At 35.7% G+C, this 16,213-nt stretch overlaps 1 protein-coding gene across 3 annotated transcripts in view; it reads right to left on the reverse strand.

The window, feature by feature from the left end:
- Positions 1 to 16,213, reverse strand: part of CNTN1 (contactin 1) — a 403,973-nt gene that overhangs the window by 145,232 nt on the left and 242,528 nt on the right. For all 3 annotated transcript variants that reach the window (XM_061129827.1, XM_061129819.1, XM_061129837.1), the window contains exons 7-11: positions 8,509 to 8,715; positions 5,874 to 5,973; positions 5,544 to 5,725; positions 2,763 to 2,887; positions 1,997 to 2,114 (exon numbers count right to left, since the gene is read on the reverse strand). In XM_061129827.1, coding sequence (XP_060985810.1) covers positions 1,997 to 2,114; positions 2,763 to 2,887; positions 5,544 to 5,725; positions 5,874 to 5,973; positions 8,509 to 8,715 — 732 coding nt within the window. The remainder of the gene's footprint in view (positions 1 to 1,996; positions 2,115 to 2,762; positions 2,888 to 5,543; positions 5,726 to 5,873; positions 5,974 to 8,508; positions 8,716 to 16,213) is intronic.

Raw genomic sequence — 16,213 nt, forward strand, 5'->3', positions numbered from 1 at the left:
GAGGTGGGAGGGGGGCTCAGAATGGGGGGTACACATGTATGACAATTTATGTTTATGTGTTGCAAAAACCATCACAATATTGTAAAGTAGTTATCCTCCAATTAAAAACTAATAAACTAATTTTTTAAAAAAGAAGAAATTACAACAGAAAAAAAGGGGTTTACATTTGAGAAATAATTGAAACTCACCTCATATCATCTCTAAAAGTCAAAATGATTTCTTTGTACTTTTCACCAAAGTGATACAGTATGAAGCCTAAGCCTAAACATCTTCTTGATATCCAAAGAAGCTAGATTGAATATATTAGCAAGGAATTTTGACTTTAAGGGGAAGAAATGGAATATGATCCTCAAAATTTAAGAAGAATCAGGAAAGTTAAAATTAAGAAGGCCTCAACTCTATTAAAAGATAGTTTTCTTTAATACTTTCTTATTATTATTTTACTGCCTTTCATGTTCTTTTAGAGTCACTCAATTTGTAGTGGTACAACTGTTTTAAAGAACTGCCCTTTGGTATAGCAAAAATCAAATAGGCTGCACTGAGTTATTGCTTTATCTTTTCTCCTTTGTATATAATCATATCCCGAAGAGGAAGCCTGCCCATCTGGATTAATTACTTAAAATATAACTAAACTCAATGATAGCCACTTCAAGTAGTATGAAAAAGGCATGATATAGTAAGGTGTTATTTAAGGTAGTTGTAATGAAAATAAGAATGTAAAAAAATCTCAGAAAGATTTATAGGGTAAAAATGAGAAATTTTATAGATGTAATAGGGGAAAAGAATGTAATGGATCGTTTCATTCTTTAGAACACTAATATTTCAAGAGGAAAATGTGTGGATGAATGAGAAATAATGACTTTAATTTCAGACATGCTAAGTTTTGGATATCTCTGAATTTACCCAGATGACCATTTTTGCTAAGAAGTTTTTCATACTGAGACAGAAGCTGAGGATAAAATTCTGACCCAAAGATATACATTAAGGGGTCATTGACAGTTAATGGGAGAAGAAGATATCATCCAGGATAATTTTAATTTCAAAATAATAATAATTCAGGAATAATACTATAGAATATGTGAAAGAATGAGAAAGAAAGTGGAATGCAGCCAGAGGAATGGAACTCTGGAAGAGAGCAAGATTTCCAACTGGGCAAAGGAAGGGATGAAAAGGAGAAAATGAAGTGATCAAGAAGAAATAATATAGGAGGTATCAGCATCAAGTCACTAAACACAAAGGAGAGGAGAATTCAAGCGGAAAACATGACCAGAAAGAGAGGCATCTTGAGAGATATGCATACACACATTCACACACTCACATACACACACACACACACAAAGAGAAGGGATGTGCGTTGAGTACAGATGTAAAGGGATTATTTTTGGACAAGAGGACATGTACATCATCCTCTGGATAAAGAGTATCTAAAGGACAAGTGTAGTAAAGATTCAGATAGTTTTGAATGAGGGGTAGGAAATTGAAACATTTTATCTCCATGATTTTCAATTTTCATAAAGAAGAAACTCAGTGTGGGGTAAGGGGACTGAGGAATGTGCTGAAGGTTTTGAACAGCGATTGTAGGATATGAAACCCAGGGACTGATAAAGCTATTAAGTGCCAAAGACTCCCTGAGGCTGCCTCACAGGCATTGAGGGGGCATATGTACTATGTGAGGTTCTGGCAGTGTTTAGTTGCCCAGACATAGGAGAAAGCAAGACTTGTAAAAACTGATATGTGTAAAGTTTGCTTTACCATTAAAAACATTTTAAAAACCTCTATATTCTATATTGCTTCCAATTTATTTACTATTCTTCAACGAAAGGAAAATAATGCCATTTTAATACAAACCACATTTTAGAAAAGCTTAATTTCTAATTCAAGAAACTTTTAATTCAAGAAAGTAATATGAAATTAAATATAATCTAGAGAACCCAAGACACTTTTTAATGTGTTGCTTTCTTGTTGATTGTTGACAGAAACAAAAAGTGATACTGACCCAAGATCTTCAACTCGGCATTTGCATAAATTGCTCCATGTGTGTTTTCAGCTATGCACTGGTACATGCCAGCATTTTCAAAGGTCACGTCATACAGCCTCAATTCCCCTCTATGATACTGGAAAGAACACAAAGTAAAACATGTCTCCTTGAAAAACTTTAACAGAAATGCTTTCATTTGGGTTTGGGCTTGGTTGTATTCCAATTTAAGTACGTTATTTTTCCCCCACTGTTAGTTAACTAAGTCGAGTGGAGTGGGGTTTCCATGGTATGGGGAAGTAAAACCCACTTACCACGCCCAGTGGCTCTTGTTCTATTCATCCTACAGAGCAGAGAGTCCACCTTTTCCCTCTCGGCTCAGCTGAGAGATTACAGTGGGAAGGTAGAGAAGGACCCCACTGCTGCTACTTGTCCCCAGGGCTAAAGGTAGGACCTTCACTCTTACCTCTGTTTCTGTGGGGTCAGGGAAACAGTGGTAAGAAAAAGAGGACAATATCAGGTAGTGGAGATGGATGCAAAGGAAGAAGGGGGAAGTGGAACAAAGGAAACAATAAGGAGAGAGAGAGAGAAGGTAGACATAAGATTACAGAAAACTGGTTAAGCTGAAAAAAGACACTTTATGTTCACTTTTTTCTTGTTGTTGTTTTTTAAAGGACACTTTTATATTTCAGGGCCTACATGCCACTCCTGCTAATTTTTCCCGGGATTATAGGAAATGTTACCTGAACATAGGCTTAAGAACTGCAAAACACTTGAACACACATACCGAATATCCATTCTTCAGCCATCGGATGGTAGGAATGGGCTTCCCTGTGGCCACACAAGGCCAGTAGAGATCACTGCCTATATCCACCTCTGTGTCATTGATGTGTTCCACCCACTCAGGAAATGCTAAAAAATAAAGAACATTGTAAATGCAAATGCAAGTCTCAGCATTCATCATCAACTCAAGATGACAAATATTAGACTTAGTTGACTTTCTTCTGGAGAATACATCAGATACTCTCTGAGTTTTAGAATCAATGATAGAATCATTGAAGTTGTATACAGGTCTGTAGGTAAGCTTTACATTATTAGAGACAAGGTAATTCTAATTCAATTTATAATTGTTTTTCTATTTGTGAACCATGTTTTGTTGGAAAGCTGATTCATAAATAACACTAAAATAACTGATCTTGTAAATCTTTCAGAATGATATTTAAGGTTTGAAAGAATTACGTTTCAATATATTGTGTAAGAGGGATAGAGTCCAGTGCACAAGTGGAGGTGTTGTCCTCAGAGAACAGCTGACTCTAGAGTAAAAAGAGATAAGGCTGGAAATACAAGTGTTAGTAGAAACAAAACAGAAGTTTGTGAGAGTTCTATTTTAATTACTACCATTTTCTCTGTAAAATAGGAAGCCAAGTTATTAGCTGAGAGGAAGGTTAAAAAGGAATTACTGTGGGTTTAAAGGAAACCATGAAGGCATGATATGGTCATCTAATAAAATGAGAGAGTAAGTAAATCTGGGGAAAAATAGTCTAGCTGCCAGGCAACATTAAGGGCCTATTTACAGTTAGTGAAGTTGTGATGTTTAACTAGACATAGGCTAATCAACTCGGTAGTGCTCATTTCAAGTCATATTCAAGTTCCTTGGTTCTGACACCAGGGCAGAGAGCCAGAGTTTTCCAGTATTACTCTTTGCCAAAATAGCAAGACAAAGTGGAGAGAGATGAGTGAGCTAAGCTGGTGTGCAGGGAAATGATAATGATTGAACCCAGATTTAGGAAAGAGATGGCCTAGTTAGGGAAAGTGAGAAGACGTTAAAACAGAGTACAACTAACTGATTATAATTGCTGATAGATTAAAAGGATTGTAGGAATCTGGGTATTGAAATTTGAAAGGTGGTGATAAGAGTTTAAACACTTAAACTTGAGCTTGTAAAGGGATTGTACTTTTGGTAACATAAGATTATAGACTAGATGATTAAAGGAAAAGAAAGATAGTCTAGTAATGGCAATAAAGATCAAGGAGGACAAGTGTACAAGTCACACCTGGGGACGAGGGTTGTGAAAGAAAATTCAGCCACTGCTTGAGTGGTCTGCAGGAGAAACAGTGTCAGTTACAGTAAAGACTAAAGGGAATGTGCAAAGAAGTTACGGATATAGGGGACTCTGATAATGGTGGACTATGTGTTCTAGAGGCATATTATAAGGACTTCAGAAGTTAGGAATGAAGAGAATATAGAGTCTGAGTAGGAAAGGTGCAGAGCTGTGTGGGTATTAAAGTATAGCCCATAAGACGGCCCTGGGGTCCAAGGGCTTCTTAAGGCAAACGAAATGCACAAGGTGAAAGTTAAAATAATCCTAATCCTAGTGGACATTATGAGATGGTGGTGATGAGGCTGCATGTGCTGGGTCATTGGAGACGCTTACTTCATTCCTGTATAGACAGAGGCCTGGGGTCTAGGGGTAGGAGGTAAGGGTTGGTCTTGACACTGCCACAGTACCCTTTAGTCTACTGGTATTCCAGTTCAGCTCAGGCATCATCCTAGTTTTTCCTATCATTTATCCTTTGATGAGACTAAGGCACCCCTTCAACAAATGCTTTATAAATATCATATGTAATTCCCCATATTGTACTCACAATTTTCTTTATAATTATATACATGTAGGGGTATATATTTATTTGACTGTGTATGACTATATAAATTTGGAGGTTTTTTTATATGGTATGACTAGAGTATGAACTCCTCAAGGACAAAATATCTCCTTTATTTAACTCTTCTGGCTCCTACTGTGTCTGCCTCTGGGATGCACTCTGTGTACATGCATCCTTTCAGTGAATGACCTCGTTGAAGCCTTAGATGTTTATTCAGGTGTGACCTGCAAATTTCACATTGGAGAACATTGTAGGGAGGATTTCAGGATGTAAAGTTTTAAGCATTGACTGAGAAACTATATTCTCTCCTCCCCAGTAAAGCTTATTTCAATTAAATACTTGTATCAAAAAAGTGTATCAAAGAAAAACTTTCCTTAGACCAGTGATTCTCTAGGAGTGGCTCCTGGACAAGTAGCATCAACATCTCCTAAGAATTTTTTATGAATACAAATTCTCACACCCCAAATAGACCTTCTAACTCTGAAACTCTTGAGTATGAGAACCAGCAATTTGTGTCTTTAAAAAAAGCCCTCCAGATGATCTTAAAACATGGTAAAGTTTGTGAATCACTGGCTTAAACTATGTCATAATGCATAGGTTCTTCTACAAATAAAAAAGAGTCTGAAGAAAGTCAACAAGCCATATGAGTTGTATTTTCACAAAATTATCAAGAACACTACTATTGATCCATTCATGTTCCTGCAACACCAGAGGCATAAATTCCTAACTTCTCTACTCATTTTTGTGACTTAGTTAGACATAAGGATAAATATTTCATCGTTTTTCACAATGTAATACACATTACTATTTTTAAGCTTAATCATTTTATGCTAGTTTTTTCAAGTGAGAAAATGGTTTTAAGTAAGATATTGATTAAATGTGTGGAAAATTAAAACAATGTATCTACCTTGAACATAGATTCTTGCCTGGTGTTTATCCTTTCCTCTATTGTTCTCAGCCTCGCATTCATATATGCCTTCATCTTCTAGCTGAATATTGAAGATCTTGAGGACAGCTCCAGAGGTGCTGATCTCAGCTGTGCTTGGCATCGGTTCTAGGACTTTTCGCCATCGGATATCAGGAACAGGACTTAAACAGAAGATAACAAGAGCTAATGGTCCACAACACTTAAAAGGCAATTTACTCTATGTTTATAGCTAAACATTTCTAACATTTTTTCCTAACAATACAAGATTTAAACTCTACATACATTAATGAAATCTGTGAGCATACTCACTTGCCAAGTGCAAAACACTCTAAAGTCACATTTTGGCCCATCAATGCGTATACATCCTTGAACTGAACTACAATATCAGCAGGATATGGTTTTGTTGTTCCTAATTTAAGAAAAACCAAAATTAGCAAGCAGAGCAGAAAGGCTAAATACACTGCTTAGAATCATAACATGAGTGTGTACTTTATACTGTAGAACACTTGAAAGACAAATAGATACACAAAGACCTGAAATATAAACCAAATCAATAGTAAATGCTCTAAAAAAGTGGTGGTCAAGGAGGATTGTTGGAAATATATAAGGGCTGAGGGAATCTCAGGCAAAGAGGACATTTGAACCAGACCAGTTCAAGTTGAGGAAATCACAGATTTGGACACAACTTCAGGAGTGGGCAGGCAATTATAAAAGGTCTAGGAATCAAAATGATACTGAAGTGTATGTAGTTGAAGATGAACTTGAATCTATAATATAGAAGGTTTGAAACTGATATTAAAGATTTTGATATTAATTTCCTCAATGGTTAGCTATTAATAGGGTTTGTTAAGAGACAAAATATGAATTTTACCTTTGGTTTAAGTAGAAGATTTGTTGGCAGTTTTAAGGGAAGGAATGTGGAGAAGAAAAATATAGCAGAGAGTCAGAGCTCTAAGTGAGAGCCTGAACGAGGGCAGAGTCACAGTGGGAACAGAAAGGAAAACACAGATCCAAGTTGTGTTTTAGAACCAGAATCAAACGAACTGCCCCTTGGATCAATGTTTTCTCAAGATACAGATCAAAAATCCAATTCATTAAAATCACTTGGGATGCTCATTGAACCTATAGATTCCTGGGTCACATCCTGGGTCTGCTGAATCACTATCTTTGGGTTCCACATTTTCCTCAAACTCCCCAAGTGCTTACATCCTAAATGAGAACTGCTGTGTTCACTGTCCTCAGGATGTCAGTGGAAAGGAGCTGATGATTAAAATTCTCTCCTCAGTTACTGGTGAGAAATATGATAGTATTATTCAATGAGATGAAGAACACCAGGAGAGGAGGTTTAGAGAGGAGATGAAAGATGTGTTTGGAATATTTCAAATGTAAGACTTTTGAGAAGCTTCTGTGTGTCAAGCCCAGGATGTAGGTAGGATTAGGGAAAAGTTTAGGGAAAAGGATTAGGGAGAAGTGAATCTGGAGTCAGCACATAGGGCCTCTAGTGAAATAAAGGTGTAAATGAATGAGACTATCTAGAAAAAGATTGGAAAGAAATATTAGAATGAGGAAGATCTGATGAAGGATACTGCATAGAGTTTGTCACCGAGGCACCTGGGAAACAAGCAGAGGCAGAAATAGTCATAAAAAAATAGGAAAAGAAAGGAGATTTCAAGAGAGGCAGAAGAGATCAACACAGGTCAAATTTCATACAGAATCAGACCTGAAAATGTCCTTTGGATTTAGCAAATCCAAAAAGTGGTTTTGATTACTCAAGACCGTTTGCATTGAATACAAAAGAATATGCAGAGGGAAACAAATGGAGGAGAGTTTGAAGATTTAAAAAAGAAAGAGTGATGCAATGACATCCTTAAATGAAATAAACGGAATGTGAATGAGAGCAGCTGGAGCAATTAGCTTGAGCAGCAGGAAAAACACTTTTTCCACTGAGAAAGAAAGAAAGAAGCACAGAATTTTGAGGGAAGAAAATGAGTGAAGTTTTCACATAATGGTTCCTTTTCACTCCGTGAAGAAGTGGTGAGAGTATTTCCTAAGATTTGAGAGGGGGGTAAAAAGCCAGATAGTAAGAAGATGTTTATTGAATACTAACCATGTGACTGCTATCTTGAGAATAATAAAATAGAATGTCTGTGAGATGATAGACTTGCCACCATTATTATACAAAACTTAGAGGTAAGACCCAAATTTAATTCTGCCAACAACAGAACCAGTATTTCCTCAGAAGCTTGAATTCAGTGATATGAGTGTTGCAGCAGGACTGAGATAAAAATAACCTGAAGTAAGAAAACATATTGTATTCTGATTTTCGCAGGAAGTGGTGCATTAAAAAATGAAATTCAGTTCATTCAACTGAAGCCTGAGGAAAGGCCAGTTAAGAGCGTGTTAACTATTAACTGTCATTCAATATGGTACCATAGTACCCTATTACACTATTTTCAATACTATTTACAATAGATAGGCAATTTATATACTTATTTGCTTCATGTAAATAATTCCTTAAAAATAAAAAATGATCTGATTGCTTTTCCTTCCACCCTAATTCTGTAATCACTGCAGCTTGTTTTGATATAATCATTCATTCACTTTCATGAATTGACTATGATGTAGGACTGATCATGAAACAAAAAACAGATGGTGGTGATTCTCATTTGTAACCAATATATTGGCATTTTGCTAGTAAATCAATTGGGTTTCTATTCATTCACTGAACTGGAGGCAACCAATCCAAACTCAACTACCTTAGGACACTTAATGATATAAATCTTCTCTAGGTGACAATCTAAGGAAAAACCAAGACTTTCAAAGTATATGTCCTCTGTCCTGGTGAAACAGTCAGCTGGTTTGCCCACTGGATATTTCTTTTCATTATTATAAGTATGTCATAAGTAGACAACCTTACAAAAACAGAGGAACAAATATAACTTACGTTCAGGTAGTGGAATGAGTGGGATAAATTTGCTGAACACACTCTTTGTAATAGAGGGACTGGATACAAAGCAAGAATAGTTGCCTTTGTCGGATGCCTCAACATTAGCAATGTAGAGATTGCCATTTGTCTGAGACACAAATCTTCGTTTATCCATTGTGATAAATACAGGAAATTCATTTAGAAGCCAGCGGTAGCTAAGATCATCTAGAAGAAAATATTGTTGACTAAGTATTAAACTCTCTCCAAAGCAAAGATTTTGTTTTCTAGTAGTAAGCTAGTTCATAACCTAATGTAGGCTTTTAAAATATTACTGACTCAGTTTTAAGCTCTTCTCCAAAAGGAAAAGTCTTGTTTTCTAGAAATAAACTAGGACATAATCTAATCTAGGCTTTTGTAGAGTAAATGTTGGAAGTAGGCCAAGATAAACAGCGCAAATTTTCTAAAAGCTACTGTAGTTTGAATATAAAGTGATGCTAAGCAATAATATCTATTTCTCAATTATTCATGAATTACTAATATTCTTTTAATTAATTATGGGCTAAATGCAACTCAGTTTAAATGACTTGCTTAGAATTTCATGACTAAGTAGAATTAGGATTCTGAATCCAGGTCTAAGAGTTTCAAATTCCATCTTCTCTACTGCATTTAAAAGATAAAATCAACTGTACTGTGGCTTTACATCTTTTTATTTTTATACTCCTATTGTACATGACAGATTTAGAAATGAGCTTATGCAGCCTATTCTGGCCACATTAAAAAGTAAAAACTACAGAAAAGGAAAAAGGCATTTTACATGTTTTCTTAAATATTAGGAAGCAGATCATACGGTAACTTTTAACTGTAGGAAATTCCTTTGGCTAAGCATACTGGCTGGTTAGGCCAAAAGTTGAATTTCCTCATTAAACTGCTGCTTTCCCCACAGTTTTCCATTTGGATCTCCCCTTTATGTTTTGAGGGATGACACTCCAGTAGTCATGCACAGCAGTAATGCACAAGAGGGAACTCTGGGTGATACACATTTATCAGTCTCAAAGTCCTAATCCCCTTTAAAACATTATAAGCATGTGAAGACAACTGTCACTAGGGAGATACCCTCAGGGGGAAAAAATACCCTCAGGGGAATAAAGAAAAAAAAGGCACCCTCAGAAACAGAACTCTTAGTTCAAGTTAGAAAAGATTTAGATGCAAGATGGTGGAAAATCAAGATATTTAAAAAATGAAATAATCATGACCTGACACCATTTTGTTTTATGGAACTCAAGGTGATCGACTGATATAGCTGCTAGACGGAGCATGAAAAAGAGCTGAATATGAAAATCTAAAAGAATTGCATACTATATACATCCAGTATGATTGAAAATAATAGTCCAGGGGATTTCATTTAAATTAGCTATATAATTTTCTCCAGCAATATACAGTCTCATAAAAGTGAATGAAGATGATTATTCTGTTTTTTCATCTTAACTTTTTAATTATTGAAGTTTATTTTTTGTTTTCAAAAAATAAAAATACAAAGTTAAATTTGAAAGAAAATTAAATCTCCATATTTCTCCAACTCAGCATTCTTGTTGTTAGCATACGTCTTTCTAGACCTTGATATCTGTGAATGATTCTTGTTGTTGTTGCTCAGTCATGTCCAAATCTTTGTGGCCCCATGGACTGCAGCACGCCAGGCTTCCCTGTCCTTCAACATCTCCTAGAGCTTGCTCAAACTCAAGTCCATTGAGTCAGTGATGCCATCCAACCATCTCATCCTCTGTCGTCCCCTTCTCCTCTTGCCTTCAATCTTTCCCAGCATCCTGGTCTTTTCCAATGAGTTGACTTTTTGCATCAGGTGGCCAAAGTATTGGAGCTTCAGCTTCAGCATCAGTCCTTCTAATAAATATTCAGGGTTGATTTCTTTTACGATTGACTGGTTTGATCTCCCTTCTGTCCAAGTGACTCTCAAAAGTCATCCCCAACACCACAGTTCAAAAGCATCAGTTCTTCAGTGCTCAGCCTTCCTTATGGTCCAACTCTCGCATCCATACATGACTACTAGATAAATCATAGCTTTGACTATCTGGAACTTTGTTGGCAAAGAAATGTCTCTGCTTTTTAATATGCTGACTAGGTTTGTCATAACTTTTCCTCCAAGGAGCAAGCATTTTTTTTTTAATTTCGTGGCTGCAGTCACCCTCTGCAGTGATTTTTGGAGCCCCTCAAAAATGAAGTCTATTACTGTTTCCATTGTTTCCCCATCCCTTTGCCATGAAGTGAATAATTCTATTAATATTAATTGTTATCCTTATGCTGATTTAAGAAGGTCAGGTAAAAACAAAGAAGAAACAAAATAAGCAGAAACTTTGGAGGCTGCTTAAATTGCTGAAATCAGGTTTTTGGAATTGGGCAACAAATAATTCTATGTTTATAGTATTTAGAAATAACATTTATCATATATTTTACAGACTGTGAACCAAATAATATTTATAGTATATTTTAACAGATGTAAGTTTGTCTAGTTTTGGAATAATTTTTGTATTCTCACTTAAAAAGAAAATTAGTATTTTTGTAATGAATCTGGACACAAATTCCAAAAAAATCAGAGTCAGGAAAGTACAGATTTCCTTACAGAAGAATTTTCTTAGCTATATAATATTTTAAGATATCACACACAAAACTAATTCAGAATATTCTGAATACTCCATAGTTATGTCAATGTGGAGACCTGTATTTTAATTCTAGACTAAATATTAGTATGACTTTGGTCAGGCTATTTTAACTGCCATATTACTCAGTTTCTATAAATTCTAAGAAATTTTTCTCTGTACCACTCATGAGAGAAGAGGAACAGGATAATGTTTTACTCTTTGAGTCTTAAAGGGAGAAAAGTTAGGTCAGAGAAGTTATTGCCATGATGTTGGTAAAAACATAAATCTTGTACTACAGAATAATTGGTCTGGCTGATTTAAGGCCCAGTGTGTATTTTCCTAAATATTCAATGTGAAAGTGTTAGTCGCTCAGTTGTATCCAACTCTGCAACCCCATGGCCTGTAGCCTGTCAGGGTCTTCTGTCCATGGGTTCTCCAGGTAAGAATAGTGGAGTGAGTAGCCATCCCATTTTCCTTGGGATCTTCCTGACCAACGGATCAAAATTAGGCCTCCCCTCCAGTTTACTGAGTTATCTTCTATGTGCCACTAAACAAGACAAATTTGGTCGTTGCCCTTGTGGGACTTGTAATATTAATAATATAAATTTATTTAATAGATTTTTGTCTACTGATAAGCCATCTACTTGGACAAAAGAATAATTGCAATATGTTGGATGCTATCATTTCTCACTAAAACAAAGCTAGGGATCACTATTTTCATTTTAAAACAAGGACACAGAGGTTTAGCTAGGTTGACTCGCCCAAGGAGTATAGCAATAAGTTCAGTTCAGTCGCTCAGTCGTGTCTTACTCTTTGTGACCCCATGGACTACAACACGCCAGGCTTCCCTGTCCAACACCAACCCCCAGAGCTTACTCAGACTCATGTCCATCAAGTCGGTGTTGCCATCCAACCATCTCATCCACTGTCATCTCCTTCTCCTCTTGCCTTCAATCTTTTCCAGCATCAGGGTCTTTTCCAATGAGTCATTTCTTCGGTGGCCAAAGTATTGGAGCTTCATCTTCAGCACTAGTCCTTTCAATGAATATTCAGGACTGAGTTCCCTTAGGATTGACTGGTTTGATCTCCTTGCAGTCTAAGGGACTCTCATTTAGCAATAGGAAGGCAGAACTGATCTTCTAACTTCCTTTTCCACCCCAGAACTACCGAAACTGTTCCACAGTTGGTGTGGTAGCTGCCCTGCTGATCAGACTTAAGAGTGAAGCTTAATTTAGGTAATCAAGAGCCAAACTCTGACCCAGTTTGCACGGGCATTCAGTGGATTATCTGTCTTCCCTTACTCCCTGCAAATGGTAAAATTAACCATCTCTGAAGAAGTCAGCACCTATTTTCCTCATAGCCTTGCTGTCTGGCTTAAATAATAAATTACTATAAAATTATTTTTTAGGAAGAGTAAATACCAGGACTGTTTCAAAAACATTGCTTTTATTGATAGGTGTCTGGGATTTTTTTTGTTTGCCTCAAGAGGGTCTGGACCATATAACAGGCAGGATTTGTTTTGGCCAATTATAGTGCATTTGATCAGTTTCATTGTATTACTTTGAAATACACCACTTATCCACGCTTGATAAATAATTTTACATTTCTCCTTAAAATATATTTGAAGTACTTAAGTGCTCTCTCTGTCCACAAACTTTTTTGAAGATGTTTGTACTTGTTGTTGTTGTTGTTAATTAACCTCATTATAACAGAATTTGTGGCTCAGATGGTAAAGCATCTGTCTACAATGCGGGAGACCCGGGTTCAATCCCTGTGTTGGGAAGATCCCCTGGAGAAGGAAAAGGCAACCCACTCCAGTACCCTTGCCTGGAAGATCCCATGGACAGAGGAGCCTGGTAGGCTACAGTCCACAGGGTCGCAAAGAGTCAGACACGACTGAGCGAACTCACTCACTTACTGAATATGCACATATATTATTTTTATTTTGTGAGATGTGTAACTCAGTTTCTGATGGTTCTGAAAATTAGTTGGAATCAAAGAATCATGTTTCCATTTTCTGAGGATCCAGGGGTTTAGAAAGTCTTACACATTAATGAATTAATGCTTCTATTTAATAAAACAAGATCTAAACAGGAAAATTTATCTTTTGCTAAAATTGTAATCACTATGTATCTATCAATTTAATGAACATATTTATTTACTCTTTTACTTTCCTATTCCTCAAATATTTGATGGACACATATCCTGTGCTAGGCACTAGGCAATCTGTTGCATATCAAGTGTTGTTATAAAATTGAATCAACACTTTTACTGATATAGTTATTATGTATAAGTATTCCTAATAAATAAACAAACTGGTTCAAATAAGAGTTTTCCTCTTTGCAAGAAATTGTAGAACACCCAAATCCATAGAAAAATGTAATGATTGTAAATGATGAGATTGTCCCCTAGATCTTTTTCCTGTGCATAAATCAGTGGTGAATTCAATACTCATGAATAAAATAATTCTTAGTGAAGTGAAATGTACTTGATTTGTTTTAATGATGATTCAAAATATAACATTAAATGTACTAAATACATTTTATTTACTTTAATAATAATCTTTTTAAATTAAATATCCATTTTATAATGTAAAAACATTAAATTTGAACCTTATAATAAGGACTGTGAAGTAGGTGGCACAAGAATTATTATTCCCAAATTTTAAACAAGCAAACTGAGATGTAGTTATGGCTAAGTTAACTTGACTTAGTAAGGAGTAAACTTTAGGTTATCAGATCACCAAATAGAGCCAACAAGATTTGACTACTATAAATGGTTGCATATATAATGTTGAGGTTCAGAATCCAAAGGTAATCGTTTATACCTTCAACTCCATGAAATATTAACTACAATATACAAAATCTTAACTCCATATCATGGAAAGATAGATTTATGACATGGAAATGGTAAAATAGAACACACGTGTATACACACTATGGTCTTGAAGCATATGTCCATTCTTATATTTGAAGGTGTCATGTCTAATATTCAAAGAGGTCATAATTCACTAAGAACACAAGTGGAGATGAGAGTTGTTCAGGTTCTATTCTGTGATTAATGATGTTTCTTTGGCTTATTTAAAAGACTTCCCAGTCTGCCCCTACCCATATAAACATTTGTATCTTTATCAGGATGAAGAGGTAATATACTCATTTGGCTTAATGATTTGAAGCTTCTACCAACCTTAGTCTTGGTCTGTGAAATTCTGAAGTCAACAAAGTTGTAAAGATGCCACAGAGGCTTGAAAACAAGACTCATCTCAGAAAAATCCCATAGCTTGTGTTCCTTGAACCATTCCCCATATATCTATCTATACTACTTCCCTAGGTAATCACATGCAGTCCTATGACTTTGCAAACAATGTATATAATGCTGTGTCACAAACTGATACTCCTACCTCAGATGTTGCCCCTGGGTTCCACATTCATAGAACTGCCAACTGAACAACTCTTTTTGGAATTTTAAACTAGGCACCTCACTCTTAGGTCCACACCTATTCTTCCAGACAACTCCATTCTCTCCAGAGTTCATGACAAATACTTTGAAGCCATCTTGACTCCTGTGTTTCTCTTATATCTCACACATAAAGTCTACCAGCCTGTACTCTTACCTCTTCCTTCAAAATATATCTTGAATTTAACTACTTCTTCCTCCCTCCAGCTCCCCTGCTCTGGTCCGTCATTCATTGCCTACATGATGGCAATAACTTTAACTGAGCTCCTGCTTTCACTTAACACTCTCCTGAGTCTTTTCTTACAACAGTAACCAGATCTGCCTTTCTATAACTTAAGTGATGTCCTGTGATTCCTCTGCTCAAAGCCCTTTAATGAAAATCTCACTCAAAGCAGATGACAGTGGTTTATGGGAAACACTATGAACACGAGCGGATTTTTTCATAACTTTGTCAGTTCTTTTAAAAAAAAGACCACTCCTTCATTGAAAAATTTTTTACAACATTTGAATTCATAAATTTCTCCTTTTGTTGTTGTTCAGCCACTAAGTCATGTCAGACTCTTTGCGACCCCATGGACTGCAGCATGCTAGGCTCTTCTGTCCTCTGTTGTTTCCCAGAGTTTGCTCAGATTCATGTCTACTGAGTCTCCTATGTATATCAATTAATTATCTTTCTCCCACAGTTACAAGAAAAAAAATGATCAACATTTGATTATAAGCAGTCTATTATCTATATGTAATCAGAATAATATATGTATATGTATGTACATTCCATATTAATATATTCCAGATTTATAATAGTCTGTTATGAATCATCCTATATAGAGATATTTAAAGACAACTTTATGACATAAGATTAAAACTATAAGAACCCAGAATACTTTTTTATGAGAGAAAAGTGGTATAAATATATTGTTTGAAGAAAATGTTTGATAAATGAAATGAGTGAAAATATTATATATGCAGTGTTCATCTTTTAATCAATGGTTTTGTAGCTTTCATTTTAGCCATATCAAATTACTGAAAACATGTATTCCAATCTTGTAACAGAAGAACTTCAGTTTAGCCCCTTTATTGTGTACAGGTATACAATGGCAGCATCTTTGTACCTGCTGTGACAATTCTGAAGACTGTGCATTTCTTAAACTTTGCTTCAGATTTAGGAAGAATCTGTGTAAGAGTATCTGGAAATACAATGTACTCAGACAAACCCAAGGCTTTACCAGAGGAAATCCGAGGGAAGACTCCAGTGTGGAGAGGGAATAAGGATGAAGGGTAGAATCCTTCAGAACATGAAAGTCAATAATCTTGCTCTTTACCCAATTTTGGATTTTCCTCTGCTTTTATTTTCTTTATTATATGTATTTGGAACTCACATTTTGTTTGTGGATTAGAATTCCTAAAGAGATTAATAATTTATTATGTCTCTTTCTTTCTGGTGTTTAATTACAGTTCCTAGTATATTTTAGATGCCAAATTATTAATAAAATGATGGATTACTTCCTCCTTGGTACTATTCTATTACAGGAATTATTTGTAGAAAATCTACCATATTTTCTCCAGTGTAACAGGACTTTAATAGGAACATAATCCAACATACATGTCATTTATAAGCT

This window comes from Dama dama, chromosome 3, assembly GCF_033118175.1.
Source record: "Dama dama isolate Ldn47 chromosome 3, ASM3311817v1, whole genome shotgun sequence".
In the NCBI taxonomy this organism is placed as follows: Eukaryota; Metazoa; Chordata; class Mammalia; order Artiodactyla; family Cervidae; genus Dama; species Dama dama.